At 39.1% G+C, this 18414-nt stretch overlaps 1 protein-coding gene across 1 annotated transcript in view; it reads right to left on the reverse strand.

The window, feature by feature from the left end:
* Positions 1-18414, reverse strand: part of CFTR (CF transmembrane conductance regulator) — a 91777-nt gene that overhangs the window by 17136 nt on the left and 56227 nt on the right. Inside the window, exons 18-22 of the mRNA XM_037389854.1 lie at positions 17951-18030; positions 12968-13118; positions 11632-11859; positions 9413-9513; positions 1457-1699 (exon numbers count right to left, since the gene is read on the reverse strand). Of these exons, the coding sequence (XP_037245751.1) occupies positions 1457-1699; positions 9413-9513; positions 11632-11859; positions 12968-13118; positions 17951-18030 (803 nt within the window). The remainder of the gene's footprint in view (positions 1-1456; positions 1700-9412; positions 9514-11631; positions 11860-12967; positions 13119-17950; positions 18031-18414) is intronic.

The following is an 18414-nucleotide window of genomic DNA, read 5'->3' on the forward strand; positions in this document are numbered from 1 at the left end:
ACTTGGCCAGCCCTGAATGGATCAGTGAGTTGGACTAGATGATCATCGTAGGTCCCTTCCAACTGAATTATTCTATTCTATTAAACCCCCTCAGCAGAGGAGAGCTCTCCCCTCTCCTGCTTGTTTAAGATGTACTTCCCTAAGGGGCAGAGGCAAATCCTCTCCAGTTTAAGCGGCACACTCCAGTTCTGGAAATACTACCTCTGAGTCCAGGGCTCGTCACCAAAATTGGACCCAGGTCCTAAATCATGGCCATTGAAAAAAGGATCTTTGTTTTAATTGCTCTGCCCCCTCTCTGTACAGTACAAAAGTATCTTTCACTTTCCATACTCCATTGCTTCAAGGGATTTTCCAGGAAGTAAATCTACTAGACTGCAGCGGCACCTGTACCTCCACGCTCCAGGAATCACAGGTGCCTCTCTTCCAAAGGCAGAGTGGTTTCAGGATGGTGCTACAGGAAGCTGGACCCCCGGTTTCAAAATGTCAGTGCCCTCAATCTTAGTAGATGAAACATTCAGTTCACATAAACCAAGGCAGATCTAGCAAACCTGGCAGAGACCGGTGCCATTGAAACTAGGAATGAAAAGCTACCTCGTGGCAAGGCCAGGGAGCTGTCACTGAACCTGTTTTCTCATCTGTGTGGTAGTGTTAAAACCTCCTATTCATCCATATGGCTCCAGCTCAGGAAATGGCGCAAGCCTTTCTTCCCACCACACAGAGGACAGTCCTTCAGCATGAACTTAGAGCAAAGTGTTAAACCTATGCCTAATTGCTGCCCTGAAACTAAAGCTCTTTCTTGAATACAGCTTCAAAGATGCATGAAAATTAATCAGAGGTTTGACAATCTTCTGAAAAGTAGAGCTGTTTATAGTTTGTGACATAATAATTCAGGGTGGATTCGAGCCCTCATCAAACAGCTGAGACGGCACCTCCACCCTCTGGCCATCAGAGCCAGCAGTGCATTACCCTTGGCACGGCAGCTGGTATTCTTTCATGCCCTGCTCCACCTGGGTCAGGCTGCCCCCAGCACCTGTGCTCACCAGCAAGCTTCCCTCTCCCTAGGAAAAGGCGAACAATTTCAAGCACAGGAATAAAAAACAGGAACTGCTGCATCTGTGTTTTATCAGTATATTTTGCTCCTCATGGCCAGCAAAGATCCCTGCTGTGCTTCACTGAGGTGTAAATAGCCTCAAGATTTCTATAACTGAGGCAGCTTTTCCTTCCCTTTTTTTTTTTTCTCCCATTTCTAGCAAATAATCGTACAGGTGAAGTCTTTTTCAGAAACACAAGACATTTCTGTTCTTCAGGTGCTTTAGGTTAGTACTTTGGTGACAATTTCTTTGACAAAATCTTACTTAATCCAACCTACTCTTTAGTCAATGAATAGGTTTAAAATGACACTTCTATAGTTAAGCTTAATAGAAGTCAGCTCAAACACAACAAAACAGTGTCTTACCCTCTGCCCTGAACTTATCGAAAAGGAAATGTTTTCTAACACAGCAGATCCTCCTTCACCGTATTTGGCCGTAAGATCCTTCACAGTCATTTGGCCCCCAGACGGCCAGTTCCTCTCTTCCTTTGCATGCCTGTTTTCAATCACAAGGGCGTCCGAAAGCAAGTTACTCTTTTGTGGCTTAATGGTTTTTGTCTCTTCTGTTGGCATGTCAATGAATTTAAATATTCGTCCGACGGACCGCATCTATGAATCAAAACAAACAATATTCTAATTGTAATTAATACAAAATAAATGAAATTGAATTATTCCTAATTCCTAGCCAGAACAACAAGTTTCTTCTCTGTGTAAGCTATACCATGATATAATTCTCAAATGTAGGATATTTGTGGTATAGAGCTCGAGATTCTATTGCTGTTGTACTACTGATATTGATCCAACATGTGATTCCACTTGCTTCCTTTGTAAACGGAAAGCCGTCTTGGAGTCTTCAAATACTTCTTCCTATAGGGGATTGCCCAATGCAAAAACTGAAGTTCCTTGGATAATGATCGATCTCCAAAGATCAGCAGACTGTGTGGAGTTTGAAACAAGTAAAGCGGTAGCATCAAGAGGAACAATCGCCAGACGTGAACATCTGAGTATTTATGAGAAATTACTTCAGTTTTCAAAAAAAATTAGTAAGAAGTTCCATGAGAATTAACTTTATATCTTTAATTGTATGTATCGGTAAGTCCTGTAGTTCATGAACTTGACGGAAGCTGCTAGCAGCACTCTTGATAAATTTTCAAAGGAGCATGGGACTAGAAGGGAATCTCTTGATTTCTTTCTTTTTTAATGGGTCAAGGGTCAATTAATAAATAGTTAATTTACCTCCTTCACTAGAACTTCACTGCTCAGGTGGTCAGAATATGTATTTTTAAGTCTATGAACCAGTTTGTTCTTGTAAATTTATGACTTTTAAATCCCAAATAGTTCTTTTTCCTAGCCACTTTCCCCATTAATCTACAGAGAGCTACCTTAGATCCAGTTACACTTTGTTCTCCAGGACTAAAGAAAATCCAGGTTTAAGCCTCTTTCTTAACATCTGTTCTCCTTCTCCAGACATCCCAGTTCAAATTAATCTTTTCTGTCTGACCAGAAGGTACACAACATTCTGGGTGATGTTTCACAAAGACATTGTACAAAGGCATCGATACTTTCCTGTCTATATTAGGAATTTCTCCATTAACACATCCTAGGATCATATGCTCTTTTCTTCACAGTCATATCTAATAGTCGCCCTCTGACTGAACAGTGGTCAGCCAAGCTTTCCTCCATCATAGCCATTGCTAACCGAGGAGATCCTTACTTACAACAGAGGTTATTTTTAGTCCTAAAATTCAAGCCTTTGCACTTTGGTTACTGAAATCTATTTTATATCTACCATTTGAGGTCCCCTAATACCTTTCAGCTCCCAGGATCTTTCATGCTAATGTTGCCTCTCTGATTTGTGCCTTTGGCAGATTTCTTCAACACGTTTTTTTTTTTTTCTTTGTTGAGAGCATTAAAATAAGATTAAAACGAGCTCAGTCATAACTCTAATCTTTGCAGAGTAGCTTCCTTACAGCTTAATGCCATTTCCTTTCTAACTCATTAACTAATTTACAGTTCTTGTAATAATCCTGATCACCTTCATTTATACAATTTCTGAAACAGAGCCACAGCCAGTGCTTCAGTGCTTTCCTGAAGACAAATGAGATCCACTACATTACTTTGGTCTGGAAAACAAATCATTGAACACGGTTATCAGGTTAGTCTGAAGCAATTCTAATGGCAGCAAACCTGAGCGAATTCACTCTGTAAGCACTGCATCCTTAATTGCTTCTTCAAAACAGTTTCTAAAGACTGCTGCCATCAGACTAACGAACGATGGTGGCATCAGTGACTTTTAATCAGAAGTGACAGCTGTTCTTCTATCAGATGACACCCCCACTGCCAGCTTGGTGGATTCATTTGAAGTGGCCATTACTAGATCTCCAGCTTCTCAGCCAGTTCTTCCTGAAGGCTAGGACGGGATGTCTGGGCCCACCTGATCCGGGGCAGCATTGTCCCAGGCTGGTTTCACATGTTTAACTGAAATGTCCAACTGCAGAACCCAGTCATACTTAGTTGAAGACTGATTTTAGATGGACTGACTCCTGGGTGGTGTATATGTCCCTCCACAAATTGTACAGGAAATTTAGGGAGAACAGGATTCTAATTCAGGCACTTTGGTTGCATACCTGCAGCTAGACTGGTTTTTGCATATAATTTCCACCTCAGGTATTATAAATCCTGTTTCAACCTTCTGCTTCACTTTCAACTCCCCAGATTAAACACTGCCCTTTTACTGAAAACCAAGATACAGTATTTGTCCAGAATTTGGGCCACTTGTAAGTCTAACTCTGTTTTCATCAAGTCTCTCTACCTGCTTCTTGACCTCTAACGCACAGCTTTTTGGGTTAACTAATCCATTCTGTAGAGGCTGTGATTTCTAATATACTTTGAGTGAATTGTTCATGCTGGTAGTCCTAGAGTCTCTAAAAATTCCTACTGTTTTTCTCCTGCTATTCAAGAAACAAATTTCAGCCCCTGACTTGAAGATGACGTGACTTCACTTTACGTTCACATTCCTAAATGCCTTAGTCCAACTAACTTAACTAGATTCCTCATTTTACCAAAATTTGTCTTTGTAAACAACATGACTATACTATAAGATAGTGTAAATTCTTATTAGTCGGGAATTATTTAGCAAGACAAATTAAGAAATAGATAGATAAATGCATAGCTACTGCATCCAGCAATATCTGGGCTTATTACTAGCATTTGTTTTCTAATCTGTATTCCCAGTAATATATCTCTCTTTAGTGGTATTATGGAAAACCTTTTGTACAACTTTGACCTTGTTTAACTGCTTTTGTATTCCTTCTGCAAAGTGATTCGACTTGATGAATTACCATTCCTTCCTGGTCTTCAATCCAGATTGAAATAATGTTAGGTGGATTTTCCATGTGGAAGCAAATTTATATACAATGCAAGGAAATACTGGGATCACAGCTTACATCTCAGCATCTTGAAATACAATTATGGTGCAAGTTTTTAAAATGCATGCTAACACCCAAGACTACCAATCACAATTTCCATCTCAACCACTGTGCAAGATGGAAAGGTATGGTCATCATCATGTTGCTATATGAATGTCACCTCATTTTAGTGACACAAACAGCAAGACCTTGGACCAGACTGGCAGTTTTCTTCCTGCCTGACTGTCTATAGTGAATCCCACAATGAGCTCCATGCATTTATTTTAATTGGTGTTTGATGGTACATTTGTTTTCAGAAATCTTCTTTTCCTAGAAATATCGCCACTTCAGAAATGAAGGTCTTTCTTGGGCTCATCAAGAGCTATGAATGTTTGTACTGGCAGGGATTCCCTATAATTGCCAAGAGATCCTACCACTGCACACTAGCTAAAATCTGCTATTAAGCCAGCTGGACAAAGAGCCTTCTCTTACAACAGAAAATTTCATCTCTATGTCCCAGCTCCCCTGACAGATTTGTCAGTCACATCACATATGCAGATATTTTAGACAGCTTAATACTTTAAATCAATTCAAAAGGATGCTTTCCTGCTTCTGTAATTTGAATTACGATTTAGATCTGGGCAGAATACAGCATAAATGTCAGTAACGTTCTACAAAGATATCCATTCTTCCTTTCACAGGTAGAAGTCTTCTGTCATTCATAATGACAGGCATAGTGTAGGTGACAGCAAGTTTCTTACCCATTATTCCTATCAGCAATGTGCCTGCTATATTCACATTCTTTCATGAATGCTTTAGAATAAAGGAGTATATTTACTACTTCCATCTAAAAGTGTCTAGAGCATAATACACTATTTTTAGCCATGCCTAATTGTATTTAACTGAGACTTTTATAACATTGCAAAATTCTTTACTTTCTCTTTAATATCACTTCAACTCCTCGTGATGTTGAAGGAGAATTCATAATGTAATTATGTAATGTGTGTTTCCAGAAAGTGGAAGAAGTAATGCTTTTACAAGTAATCTAATACAACTAGTTTCATCAGGCCCTATATTCTCTTCTGCTGGAAAGAGAGCAGTTACTCCCACCAGACCAGACACACACAGTGCTCAACAACTTTCCTCAAAAGCATGCTCTCTGGAAAGTGCAACTGAGAGATCCTACGAGAGGTTTGTCCAGTGGCTCATGTTGTAAAAAAACCCCTGTGCATTAAGTCACTGCACAAACTGGGTCAGTGCAGGGGGACTGTATAGTTTTACCGAGGTTTCACATCTGCTGCTGTTACGTTTTGGGTGCACTTATAGGACATATACTCCTCTTCCAAACTGCAAAAATTAAATACTTAGTTCATGTCAAACTTCTACTGACTTGTTTGCTCTTTCTCACACTGCTTTGCAGGCAGAAAAGGAAATGTTCTAAGAGATTTTTCTTGATTCTGTTCCCTTCCTAATGACCCACACCTCACTTTGAGAATTGTCATTCTGATGCAGATTTCACAGTCAAGTATTCAGTCTACTTAAACTTTGGACATTAACAGTGTTCTCAGGTTTTCTGCTGACAACAGTAAAAAGGATATTAAGATCATGTCCTAGTTAAAAAAAAATTAAAAACAAATGAACAGGTTAGAGTAATAGCATGGGAAAATAAAAGCATGAAAACGAGCTGTAAAAGCACCATTCTTTTTTACAGTCCTAATGTTTTCTTTGGTCCTCTTCTTTACTATGCACTACTTCAATTTTCAGCACCCCTGTTGTACAGGGTGGGGCACTATGAGGTTTAGCAAGTGCAGTTTTAATATCTCTTTGGGGGATTCTTTTTATATCTCCTTACATAAGTAATCTTGGCAACAGTAAAAGCATGGCATTTTCTCTTTCCCCGATAAAAGAAATTGTCCTTCCCAGTTATAGCGCTGCTACTACAGGATACACATCAGTGAAGGAGAAGGTTATAAAGCATTAAAACAGTCCACTGGGAGTAGCCAATGCTTATCTGTAAAAGCAGCACTTACTGGAAAACTTATTTTCTATTTCCTTATGAAGGAAAAAAATTAAAAATACTACAAGACTGCCTGGAGGGATAAGAAAAAGACTGAAAAGCAGCTAAAAAGGGATATTAGCAGAAATGATCAAAGTGAAAAGATAAATCTAGCCTAACTGGTAGCTCTAAATGAAACAATGGATAGCTGTCAGATTGACCACATATGTTTGGGGAAAAAAAAAAAAAAAAAAAGCAGAGCAGATAAAGTATCAGGGCTGTAGAGAACAAAATGCCAAAACCATTATGAGGTATTAAAAGACAATGGGGATCTTTCAGCTAAAGCTAAACCAGTTCAACAGAAATTGCTTCAAAGAGAATATCTGTGTATGTAAAAACAAAATCCAACCTAGAAAGTCATAGTTCTTCAATATGTATGCCAGTGTCACGGAAAGCTCAAGAAGGAGACTGTGCGGAATAAAATCCAATTTGCCACCTACTCATCTGTTTGGCTGGTATATTTTTTCCTTCTTCATGTGATCCTGCTTCCTTATTCTCCTGTCCTCTTGTCTTTTTGCTTGCATTTATTTCACTGATGATTTCACCCACACCTTGTATATCTTGTAAAACAACTCAGTACAAGCTCATTATAGCAGATACACCCTTGCACAGAGGTTTCAACCACTTGCTCCAGCTTATCTGACAACCAAAAATTGCTACCTACAAACGTGCTATACACTCAGGCGTGCTTGTGTGCAGGCTTGTAAGTACAGATGTCACAGCTGCTCAAGGAAGGGCAAGAGTGATGTCCTCTAGAGCACTGTGTGTATAGCTGTAACTGGAGACACATGGAGATGTCTCAATTTTAGTCAGTCTGGTCCTGTGGGGAGCTTCAAAGTGCCCCTTGAGAGGAAAATAGAGTATAACCAAATAGACTACTGAGGCAGGCAGACATGCAAGCCTTTGCAGGACATCTGTAACCAAGTAACTGTAAAATACTTTAAAGAAGGAAGCGCTAAATGCAGAGAATACAAAGAGTGGGAAATAATACATCTGCATCACTCAGGGAAGTAGGTTTATTGTCTTGAAACCACGAAGCTATTCTTACTCTCTTTGTGCACAGGAGCAGCTTTTGAATGTCAGAAAAAACATCCTGCCAGCAGTATCAGTTTGTCATCTGGGATAACTGAAAGTTCATGGGATGGGGGTGAGCAGCTACCCACTGCTGAAAGAAGTCCAGAGGACTTACTTATGAACTGATGCGCCTTAGAAGGCTATCATTAACATAATGCAACTGGCGCTCCGTACGGTAGTTTGTCTTAATAATACAAGAAAAGTACTCACAAATATATAATGCAACTTGAGACTTGCTTTTCAGGGGAAAGGGAGTTACTTCCTTATTGCTACTAGTAGATGATATTTTAACATCACCTTATTTTAAAAAAGGGGAAGTTCTTTATTAAAACACTAGCTTGTCCAGCACCTTCTGAATCCTACAGGAAGACTTTCTGTCGCTCTTCTGAAAGGCTTTCAATTTGTATTAAGCTGTATAATATGTTCACATGATTCTTATACAGATTGTTGTGCTTAAAGTGATCACATCACGCCTTACAGGGCTAAGAAGGAGTTTATAAATGAGACCTGATTGTCACTGTCGTGCCTGACCAACAGCACATTTTACTTCATTATCAGTCACACAACTGCTGTTCCGCATGTATTGCGGTTATGGCAAAGAAGGCCTTTCACAAAGCACTTGACCTTCAAGACAGGCTGTTATAACAAGCAAAGAAAGAGTCAGCATAAAACAATCGGTGGAGAGGGAAAATATGTGTCCCTGAACGGCAGTCAGCTTTCTGGACTATCACCAGTCACACGCCTAAACAAGAGATTAGATGTATAAGTGGTTAATTCCCAGTTTTGGGGCTCTTCAGGATTTCCTTCAGGATAAGGCTGGTTGAATCACTTACTAAAATAAGTTGAACTGGCATATATTCCTTCACTGTCACTGTCTGCCCCAATTATTTTTTTAAATGACAACTCATTTCAACTAATCAGGATTTAACGATCTCCTAGATCTGCTGTAAAAGTTATTTGTTTTCCAATACTGTAATAGTTGGCTCAAGAAGCTAATTTAGAGTTCAGAGAAGGTATGACTGGATGTGGGAGATTTTTTTTTCTCAGAAATTTTTCTTGTTTATAAGGCTACTGTATTTTGTTACAAAAATTCTGTCTAAAATAAACCCTAGAATGCCTGAAGTATAAAGAAAGAACTATTACATTTGAAAATAACATCTAAAACTTTCATACATTTAAGATAAGGTATAATGAAAACTGCAAGAACAAACATATTCTTTTACGAGTTTCCTGTCTGCTTCTCTTATCCTAACTAACAGGCTAACTACACAAATTAAAGGGGTAAACATGTACAACTCCAAAGCCTTGTGTCAGCGAGTTTTGTACACAAAACTAGAAGATGACTCCCAGGGAAGTCTAGGCCAGATTTTTAAATCGCTATTGATTTTGCGTGGAAGGACCTCAGAGACATCCGTTGTGATCTGTTGTGCAAAGTCCTTCAGTAGACAAAGCAAGGTATATTATATACCTTGGTAAGGTATATAACCATAACAAAACAGCTCCCAGCTTTTTTGAAGTTTTCTCATCACTGCTACATCTGCCATCTGAATCCTCAAATGCTATTATTTGCTGTTGCCTATTCTAGTCCAGGAAAAATTTTGATCATAGAAAAAAATCAGTTTGTGCTGTGCCAAAGCTGGTAGGTTGCTATGAAAGGTATGAGGACAACTTTTCTGACACATCTGCCTGATATCCAACTCTGAAAATAACTCAGTGAACACCCATCATCAACAAAATAAGGCAATTCCTCAAAAGAAAGCACAGCACAGTGCATTTGATGCTTACCAAGCTATCCACATCTATGCTTGAGTTTACTGCCCACTGCAAGGTTCCCATGATGTTCATAGCTAAAGTAAGAATAATTCCAACTCTACCTGGCCCATCACCTGGTGAAGAGAAAAAACACATTCAATTTATACGTAAATAAAAAGCCAATAGAAATCACAAAATTAGCATATACATGTTAAATACATATTCACATTACCTTTTATTTCATTGGAGAAACCATGGATTTGTTAGTTACACAAAGGACTGACAGTTTAATCATAAGTTAAACACCTGGCTCTGGCACTGAATTCACTGGAAACCCTGGTCTTGTTTTGGCAGAAGAAAAATTTAGATCTGGGTACTTAAGCTGTAAACAGAATCAGGCTCTGGAATCTTGATTTCAATTTCCTTTTTCCAGCTCACATGAATCTGTGAAATTACTCTTATCTAACTAAAACAACAGAGTGAACAACTGTAAAATTCAAAATAGTTGCACTGGTTTATACGTTCATTTCCTGGACAAACAGAGGACATGTCCTCCTTACTGTTCCACAAACATGCAGATATAAATTCTTTTGCATTAATTGTCTGCTTTAACCACCATGGGATTTTCCAGGGGTTTTCCTTTATAAGTTCATAAAAACAATATAAGCATTTACACTACTCCACTGTTGATTTTTAATCTCATTATGTGTTAAGTGAAATTGAGAATTTAAACCAAATGCCTTTCTGTGATTTCTCCATTTCTTCCATGGCTTTCATCATCAGACTTCCTCCTGTTTTGTTTATAGAGATCTCATTATCAGAGTAATTATAGAAATAAACAATAAAAGCAAAATAATCCTCCTGAAAGCTGACAGATGAAGAAAAGGAACTTAGCGGTTGCTCCAAGGATCTATTACCTATAACAGTAAAGTTTACAATGGTGGCAAAATTACAAATTTTCATGTTTTAAAGAAGTGCTTCTAACCCCTTTTCTCAAATAAATTATCCAGAAAAACAGTACACAAGAAAGTTTTTAAAAAAACCTGCATACTACTAAGTGCACAAAGTAAAAAATGAGAAAGGCAGCAATCATTCTCTATGAATTTTAGGGGAACTAAACGTCTCCTTTGTAACAAAAGTACTCTAGATCCATATTTTCATACAGAAGTATTTGTGTGGTTAGATTTTTTTTTTCCTAAGAATCAGAAGAGTTCTTTATACAAGAAATAGAAAATAGCATTTCACACACAACACAATATTTGATAAAATGTATGCTTTTATATAACTCCTTTTCAACACTGAAGTATGATCAAATGAAATTTGGATATTGTTAGAACCAAAAACCTCCTTCACAAAATCAGCAAATTCTTGTTCATCAATGGCCACAGTATTGAAACTGCATCTAGATTCTGCACACAAAGTTCAGTGGAAAACTTGAGAGAGAATAATGCCTGAGAATCAAAATAAAAAAAACATACATAACAAGAGCACAGTGAATGAAAAACTGTGTTTGAAGTAATCTGTAGCTAAACCTGCTGAGTTTTTCCACAGAACTGAATTATTCCATCATTCTGGGGACATTATTCTCCTATTCTCTGCCTGTTGGAGACTGGCTACGCCTGGCCAGCCATGGCAGCATTTCAAATACAAGTAAGGTACAGAGTGATCCTCAGTTATGTACTGGGTTTACTAGGAGTGGTGAGCCATTTTTAAGGGGATTCTGAATGGAACCTGCAAAACTTCACATTGGAAAATGAGTCAATGGGCTGGTAATTAAAGAACTGGATGAGTATTTCTGCTGTTGGTGTGGCTTTAAAATATCATTAAAACTTTGCATGTCTCAGCCATTTACAAATGAGAGGAACATTAACTTCTATTTACTAAAAAACTTTGAGCTGTACACATGATAATCAACATCCACGGTTTTCACTACACTGATATGGTTACATTAATGGGGTTTAAAACACGTGAGATAATTTTACAGCAATTACAGTCAAGAAAAGGAAAGTTCTGTCCCTTCAGATATTTTCAGATTAATCCCTTTAATGGGTCCTCTACAACATCAGATTGCAGATAATAATGGTGTAAATTCTATTTTAATTAAATTGTTTACTATTATGACATACTTAAATCAGTGACTCCGATGTATGCTAAATTTTGCAACAGTCTATTGCCCTTAGAAGTTTCTAAAGCTGAGCTGTTAAACAAAAGCAGAAGCCTGCCATTTCAGTACTCCAGTAAAGTTACCATACCTGTAGTTATGATAGAGATGAATGCCACAGCAACAAAAAAAACAACAAAAATAATTTCTATCCTCATCTGGAACCAGCGCAGCGTCGACAGGTAGAGGAACCAGTTTGCTGTGTGTAGGTTCAAGGCTTTGTGAAATAAGGTCTCAAAATATGGCTGGCGCCCAAAAGCTCTCAGTGTCCACAGCCCTTTTAAGCTTGTAACAAGATGGGTGAATATTGGACTCCGAGCTGTGAAGTGTTTAAATTAGAAACATCATAAACACTCAAGTAAATATCTTTGATATAATGCTAATACACAGCCCTATGCTCTAACTCACAGCAGTATAACTGTTGTCAGTCTTTAATCTATCTGTGTTGTTGGAGTACATGACTGAAGCAATCCTAGCACAGGATATACAACAGCAGCCTTTGCACAAATGGGTTGAAATTCCATTCAGCGTATTGCCAGGAATGGTTCACATTAATTCTTCATAGTTAGCATACTACTTGGGAAGCTCCTGGCCTGCTGTAAGATGTCACAAGAGAAAGGTGGCTCCTCCACGGCCAAAATGAATTCCTGCAATTCTGATAACTCCATCAGGTGGAAGTTTTTTTTTTAGCACAGCCAGAGTACTTTAATGCTCTGGATTCAACTGTACTGACATGGTAATTTTAAGCAGATCTCGCGTTACATAAAAAGTGGTAAGCCAATGCTGGATCCCCGTGAACATCAAAGAAATTTAGGTTTCTATCTGAGGAACTTCAGAATTACATTTAAGTAAAATGGAAGATGGTCACTCATGTTTAAGATTCAGGACTGATTTGCTGAGGATCTGCCAGTTTGTTATAAAGCCAGTCCACAGTGCCTGATCTGCAAACTCACACTTCAGAATGAGGTTTTCCATTTTACTGGGAACACATTAGTCTTTTCATGAGGGGAGAGGAAGGCCATTTCATCAAATCAGGTATTCAGAAAAAAAGAATTCTTTGCAATCAAGATATATCCATTCTAAATTTTTCTTATAAAGAAACAAACTCATAGGGCACATACCAAATGTAACCACAAGTTTTCAAGTTATATTTACTCTCAAGAAAACTGTGTGCCAGGACTTCATTTGTTTTCAGCTGCAGTGGTGATAAGGCCCAGCTTTAAAAAGATCTTCTCCATTGCTCTTTGGCAGCAGAGCACTCAGTATTGGCTGGATCAGTAACAGCACTGGCTTTAAGGAAATACGTGTTCTGCTCCCAGAGGCAATGGCATCTTGCAGGAGAAAAGGCAAAGAAGAGGTGAAAAGGTGAATCACTTCTCAATTGATTTGTTGTGGATTTAGAAGTCTACCAATTTTGCTGCTCCTACCTTCAGATTCCAGTTGTTTCAGCTGCTGAGAAGTGTGGAGGAAGTATGCCCTTAACACAATAAAGGCTGCTATCACAGGCACTGATGCCAGGAAGATGTAGGGTTGTAATATTGAGACTACTGTTATAGCGCCAATCACAATCAGTATTAACTGTAGAATGAAAGAAAAATACTATTGATATAGTAAACTTGTCATTTTATGGACTAGAGATTGGTGATGAATCTTTTTCCCATGGCAACTATGTATTGTTTCAACAAACAAAGTGCTAAACTAAGTAAGATTTGCAGCTGAGAACAAACCTCCATGAAAAGATCATGAATAACTGAGACCAGATCCGTAACCTGTTGGAATAAGCTGCCATCTTTTCTAACAGGTGGAAGAAGTGTTTTCTGTAGTACAACCAGTATTGCAGGTTTCTAAATTATGAAGCCACACCAAAAAAAAAAAAAAAATGGCAGCCAGGTACTCACTCTCCAATTAAAATTGTAAGAACAGCACTTGCAATATCTGCAGGCACCTCCCAGACTTACCAGTGCTGTCCCTGTCTTGCCTGGACTCAGTATGCCAGACCGTCAGGAGCTGAGTGACAGTCTCCTGCAGGTTCTGGGCCAAGCAGTTTTTCTGAGGGTCAGAAAAAGTGGGAAGCCACACATCATCACTTGCTCAAGGGACTGTAACCCATGTATGAAACTAGCACTACTACTTGTCCTGATCTGGACACAGGAAATAAGTCATAAGAGGACTTGTGGTATGAAAAGTTAGCAGTTTCAGGGGGAAAAAAAAAAAAAAAAAAAAGTATTTTAAGGTGAAAGATAACTCAAAAAGAACAAAATCATTTCAGACCTAATCTATTTAACCCACCAGAGGCTACTACCATTCTCATAAAGACCTCATCCTCAGTAGTTCCAGACAGATTTAGCTAAATCAGGCCTTGATTTTGACTCTAGAAGCACCTTGAGCACTAGGCTGTTTTTATCTCATACCTAAATCTAATGAAAATCAAGTATATCAAGGGACACAGAATAGCAAAGTTCTGCTTTGTGTCAGGGTGTCTGTGTTATTTCATAAACTCCAAACACATAATAAGTGTTAAGTCAAACAGATGATGACAGCTTCTCTAAAAAGGCAGCGGCAAAACTGAACACACAAGCCAGCTACATCGGCATATGGTGGAGGAATGGCAGCAGAGGGCTTATGTAGCCCGGTTAAGAGCCACAGTACTGCACTGCAGTGACCCCAGGTGCTGAGCTTTCAAGCCTGGCACAGAGGCCAGATGGGGACACACATTCCAGCGCTTCCCTCTGCGTCTGTCCCCAAGCTTCCAGTGGAAAATGCAGCTGGTGGCAGAGACAGCAATTCAGCAAGGTTTCAGGGTGGCAACGACTGCAGAAGTCAATCTGGTTAACCAATAACTGTTTATAATTCAGGGAAACCCAGTCATGACCATAAGTATAAAAGTCCAGTGAGTTCCCTATGACCCATTGAGTGTGACTATATTAAACCTTGGGGACAAGCAATACATGCTAGCAGCGTCTCACATGAAGGACCTCCAAGAAATGATGACCCCGCTGTAAGCACTGGTAGTAACCGAGATGGATGTTAAAACCAGCGGTAACGCTACTGCAAACATTATCTGGCTACAGTTCATACCGAAGATGTATGGAAGCAAGGTTGGATGCTGTCAGAGAAAACATCACAGATGCTGTCTCATTATTGATGTAAAGGTTGATACACTTCTTCTTTTATGGGGAACTGGGTATATCCCAGTGACTGGAGAGTAACCCTGGCCTCTTTTATCCTGAAGCCTTATTCATCCTGGATGAAAAGCCCTGTTCCCTAAAAGGGAAGGCCCCCTGATATGTCTAATGTTCATAAAAGCCCTAAGAAAAAAACCTATGCCATGACATCCACAGCTGCAACAGAGGAGGAGGCAGTGTCCTTAAGGAGTTAGCCAGAGATAACAATTAGCTCATTCTCATAGAAAAGAGGCAACCAACTAGCTCTAAAATTTTGTGTCAAATTCTTGGGAAAAGCTGCGAAGTCAGAAGGATGAACTTACACGAACATACACTGAAGGCCAGCAGAGACCAAGTCTCCATCTCCACCAGACTCAGGTTTAGGCACCCCGGTATGTTTAGAAGCTAACCTTTCCTGTAGATCTCTGCACTTGGGAAAGAATAACCACATGCACCAGTACAGGCTGGAGGCTGACTGACTGGAAAGCAGCTTTGCAGAGAAGGCCTTGGGGGTCCTGGCGGACCACGAGGCAGCAACATCCTCCTGCAGCAAGGGAGGCCAAGAGCAGCAGCACTGTCAGAATCAGTGAAGGTGATCCTTCCCCTCTTTTCAGCACCACCAAGACTGTATCTGGAGTGGGCTCTCCAGTACAAGAGAAATACAGACATAGTGGAGTGAGTCTAGTGAAAGGTCTTGCACGTGATAAAGGGACTGGACCGTCTCACATACAAGGACACGCTGATAGAGCTGGGATTGTCTAGCCTTAAGAGAAGGCTCAGAGGAATCTTATAACTTTGTATAAGTATCTCATAGTATTTATTCTATTTATATAAATTATAAATTTGTGTATTATGCAAATAATATTAAAATTTATATTCTCTTTATATAAATACCACCAGGTATTTGGTGCGGAGCAAATAAGCCTGAGCCAGATTCTTCTCAACTGCACCCAGTGGGAAGATAAGAGGCAACAAGCACAAGCTGAAGTGCACAAAATGCGATTTAAACATAAGAAAAAGCGTTTTTATTGTAGGAATGGTCAAACACTGGAACAGGTTACTAAGAGAACATGTAGTCTCCACCCTTGGAGATGGCCAAAATCCAACATGGCCCTCAGCAACCTGCTCTAGATAAACCTGCTTTGAGCAGAGGGGATGGAGAAGAGGTCCCAGGCCCTAGGCCCAGAGGTCCCTTCCGCATTCTGTAACTGCAATAATCAGCACAGAAGGAGAAAGTCATATGAATAACTTTCCTGTGTCTTTCAGAGGAATCCGACTTTGTTCATTAGCAGAGTCCGTGGAAGTCCAAAGCTGCCAAACAAGCCTGAATCTATAGAGGATAAGAAGGAAATCTTTATGAATGGATGGCTAATAAAAAGCATTCAAGACAGTGAGTAGGTTCAGTGATCTTCACCAGAAGAACCTGGGAAGATAGGGCAGCTTATCATGAATAAGGTTCAGGAGTCTCTGCAGTTGAGGCTGAGAAGACAGAGGTGAACCTACAAGACACTGGAGTGTAGGTTAGCCTCTGAAAGGCATCAGAACAGAGAAGCCAAATCTAGGGATTTTTCATATCTTTGAAAACATGAAAAACTAGTAAGTTTCTTGTAAAGAGTTTGAAATGTAGAGACAGACTAACTAAAGTAATTTTGGAATAACATCCCCATGGCAGATCCAAAATATAAGAAACAAAATGGCCACACCAGAAAAGACAGTAGTGAATTCTCACCACACCAAAGATGGCATTAATGATTCAGAGAAGGTCTCTATGTCCGTGCTTACTCAATCAGCAAATCTTCACGACACAACAGAACATGAAGTAGAGCTGTAATGTCCTTGAACCTCTTCATGTGGAGCTGCCCTAGACTCTCTAAAATCAGGAGCCAAAGTTAACATTTACTAACAAACACATAGGGAAAACTTTTTTTTTTTTTTTTAATCAGGCTTTCATGTTGGTAGGGACTGTAAAACAGAGCAAACTCACAGATGGAGACAGGCAATCTGTGCAGCAGAGTGTTTGCTGATTAAGGATGATTAAGGCAGGCCTGCATACCTCCTAAATAAAGGCAGAGAAGAACAGAGGGGCAAGGGAAGATTTGCTTTTATTTTTTAAATATTCTGGGAACTAACTCTATCTGCAGCAAAGCTGGCATTGCAGTATTACTTGTGGGACACCAATGATGGGTGCTGGGATCCACACAGATGAAGTCTCAGAATAGGCACGATGGGGAGCAAACAAAGGCATCCTCCTTGAGAAAAACAGGAACTGCCTCTATCACTGTATTTCTTCAATGTTCTCTTCAGTGTGGATGAATTGGAAGGTCATTTAGAACTGAAGATGCATGGAGTTCCCCAGGAGGTATGCTGGAAACAAGCCTTTCCATCCAGAAAATATTCTTCAGCTCCTAGGGATATAAAGTCCCCCCAAGGAATAGTCATCTGAAGTTCTCCATGACAAATAGTTATCCAGTGCCTGACAGACTCAGCTTAAATCCCAGGGACTCAGGAGAAGCCGCAAAGATGCAAAGGATAAAAGATAAAATTAGGCAGTCAAATTTGTGAATAAGAAAAAAAAAACTATAAAAAAAAAAAAGGAGGGGGAAGAAAACAAAAAAAAGAAAAAAAGGGTTAAAAAAAAGAAAAATAAAACGCAGAACTGCCTAACTGAGATGTGAAAATGCATCATCATAGGTCAAACTGCCCAATAAAGCAAGCCTGGAAGAGTTTCCATAGAAGATAAAAGAATAAAACCCCCAAGAATATATTCAACAAAAGAGAACTAGTAAATTAAGGGTTATGTTAGTAAACTGGGAAGAGCCTAAAGAGGTAAAGCCATGAAAATGACTGAATGCAATCAAAGGAGAGTATGAAAAAACATTAATCTTGAGACAAGATAACTCACAGAAACTAAGAAATGCCCTTTATACCTTTGAAGTTGAATATGGGCAGCAGCAGGGATACTTGTACTGTAGGGGTCTGTGGGGCAAAAATGTTTCTGAACCCGAGTACTAAAAGAGGTTTGCACAAACAGTGGAGGTACATATAGGCAAGTACTCAAAAAAGAAGCAATGAAGTTGACATACAAGATCAGTAGCTATGTAAATAGATATACAGACTGCAAAAAGGAAAAGGGATTTAATTCCAGTTGTTATTTCTTCTTAATAATATGATTTCTTTTGCATGATGTATGACTGAAACTTCAGAGTGCTATAAGACAGGAAAATTTAGAACTTTTATTCTACAAACCTGAATGAAGTCAAATACTGTAAGTGGAAGTAAGTCATCCAGTACTGCCGTATCTTTTGAGAATCTGTTAAGCATACCACCTATGAATTAAGAAAAAAAAAAAAAAAAGATAAAAAAAAGGTCAAACATTTTAACACCAAAACAAATTCTACATTTAGTCCTTTTAATAAAAAGTATGACTTTTTCTGAATAAAAAAATATTAAGGCCAAGTAGAAGATTTTTTTCTAGTACAAGCATTCCACTACAGTTCAGTGGAGCTACAGCTTCCTTCCTCGTGGAGGAATATAGCTCCACAACTTCTGTTTCAGCTCTTGGAATCTCAGAAAAAAAAACCCCAGGAAATAATAAAAAACCCAAAGAAACATAATTAAACAAGACAGGAACAGAGGCACAAAGCATAAAGTAACTCTTAAGCAGCAGGCTTTGCTGATATACAGATAATCTGCACATCAGCATTTGTATG

Source organism: Falco rusticolus, chromosome 5 (genome assembly GCF_015220075.1).
Source record: "Falco rusticolus isolate bFalRus1 chromosome 5, bFalRus1.pri, whole genome shotgun sequence".
NCBI lineage: Eukaryota > Metazoa > Chordata > Aves > Falconiformes > Falconidae > Falco > Falco rusticolus.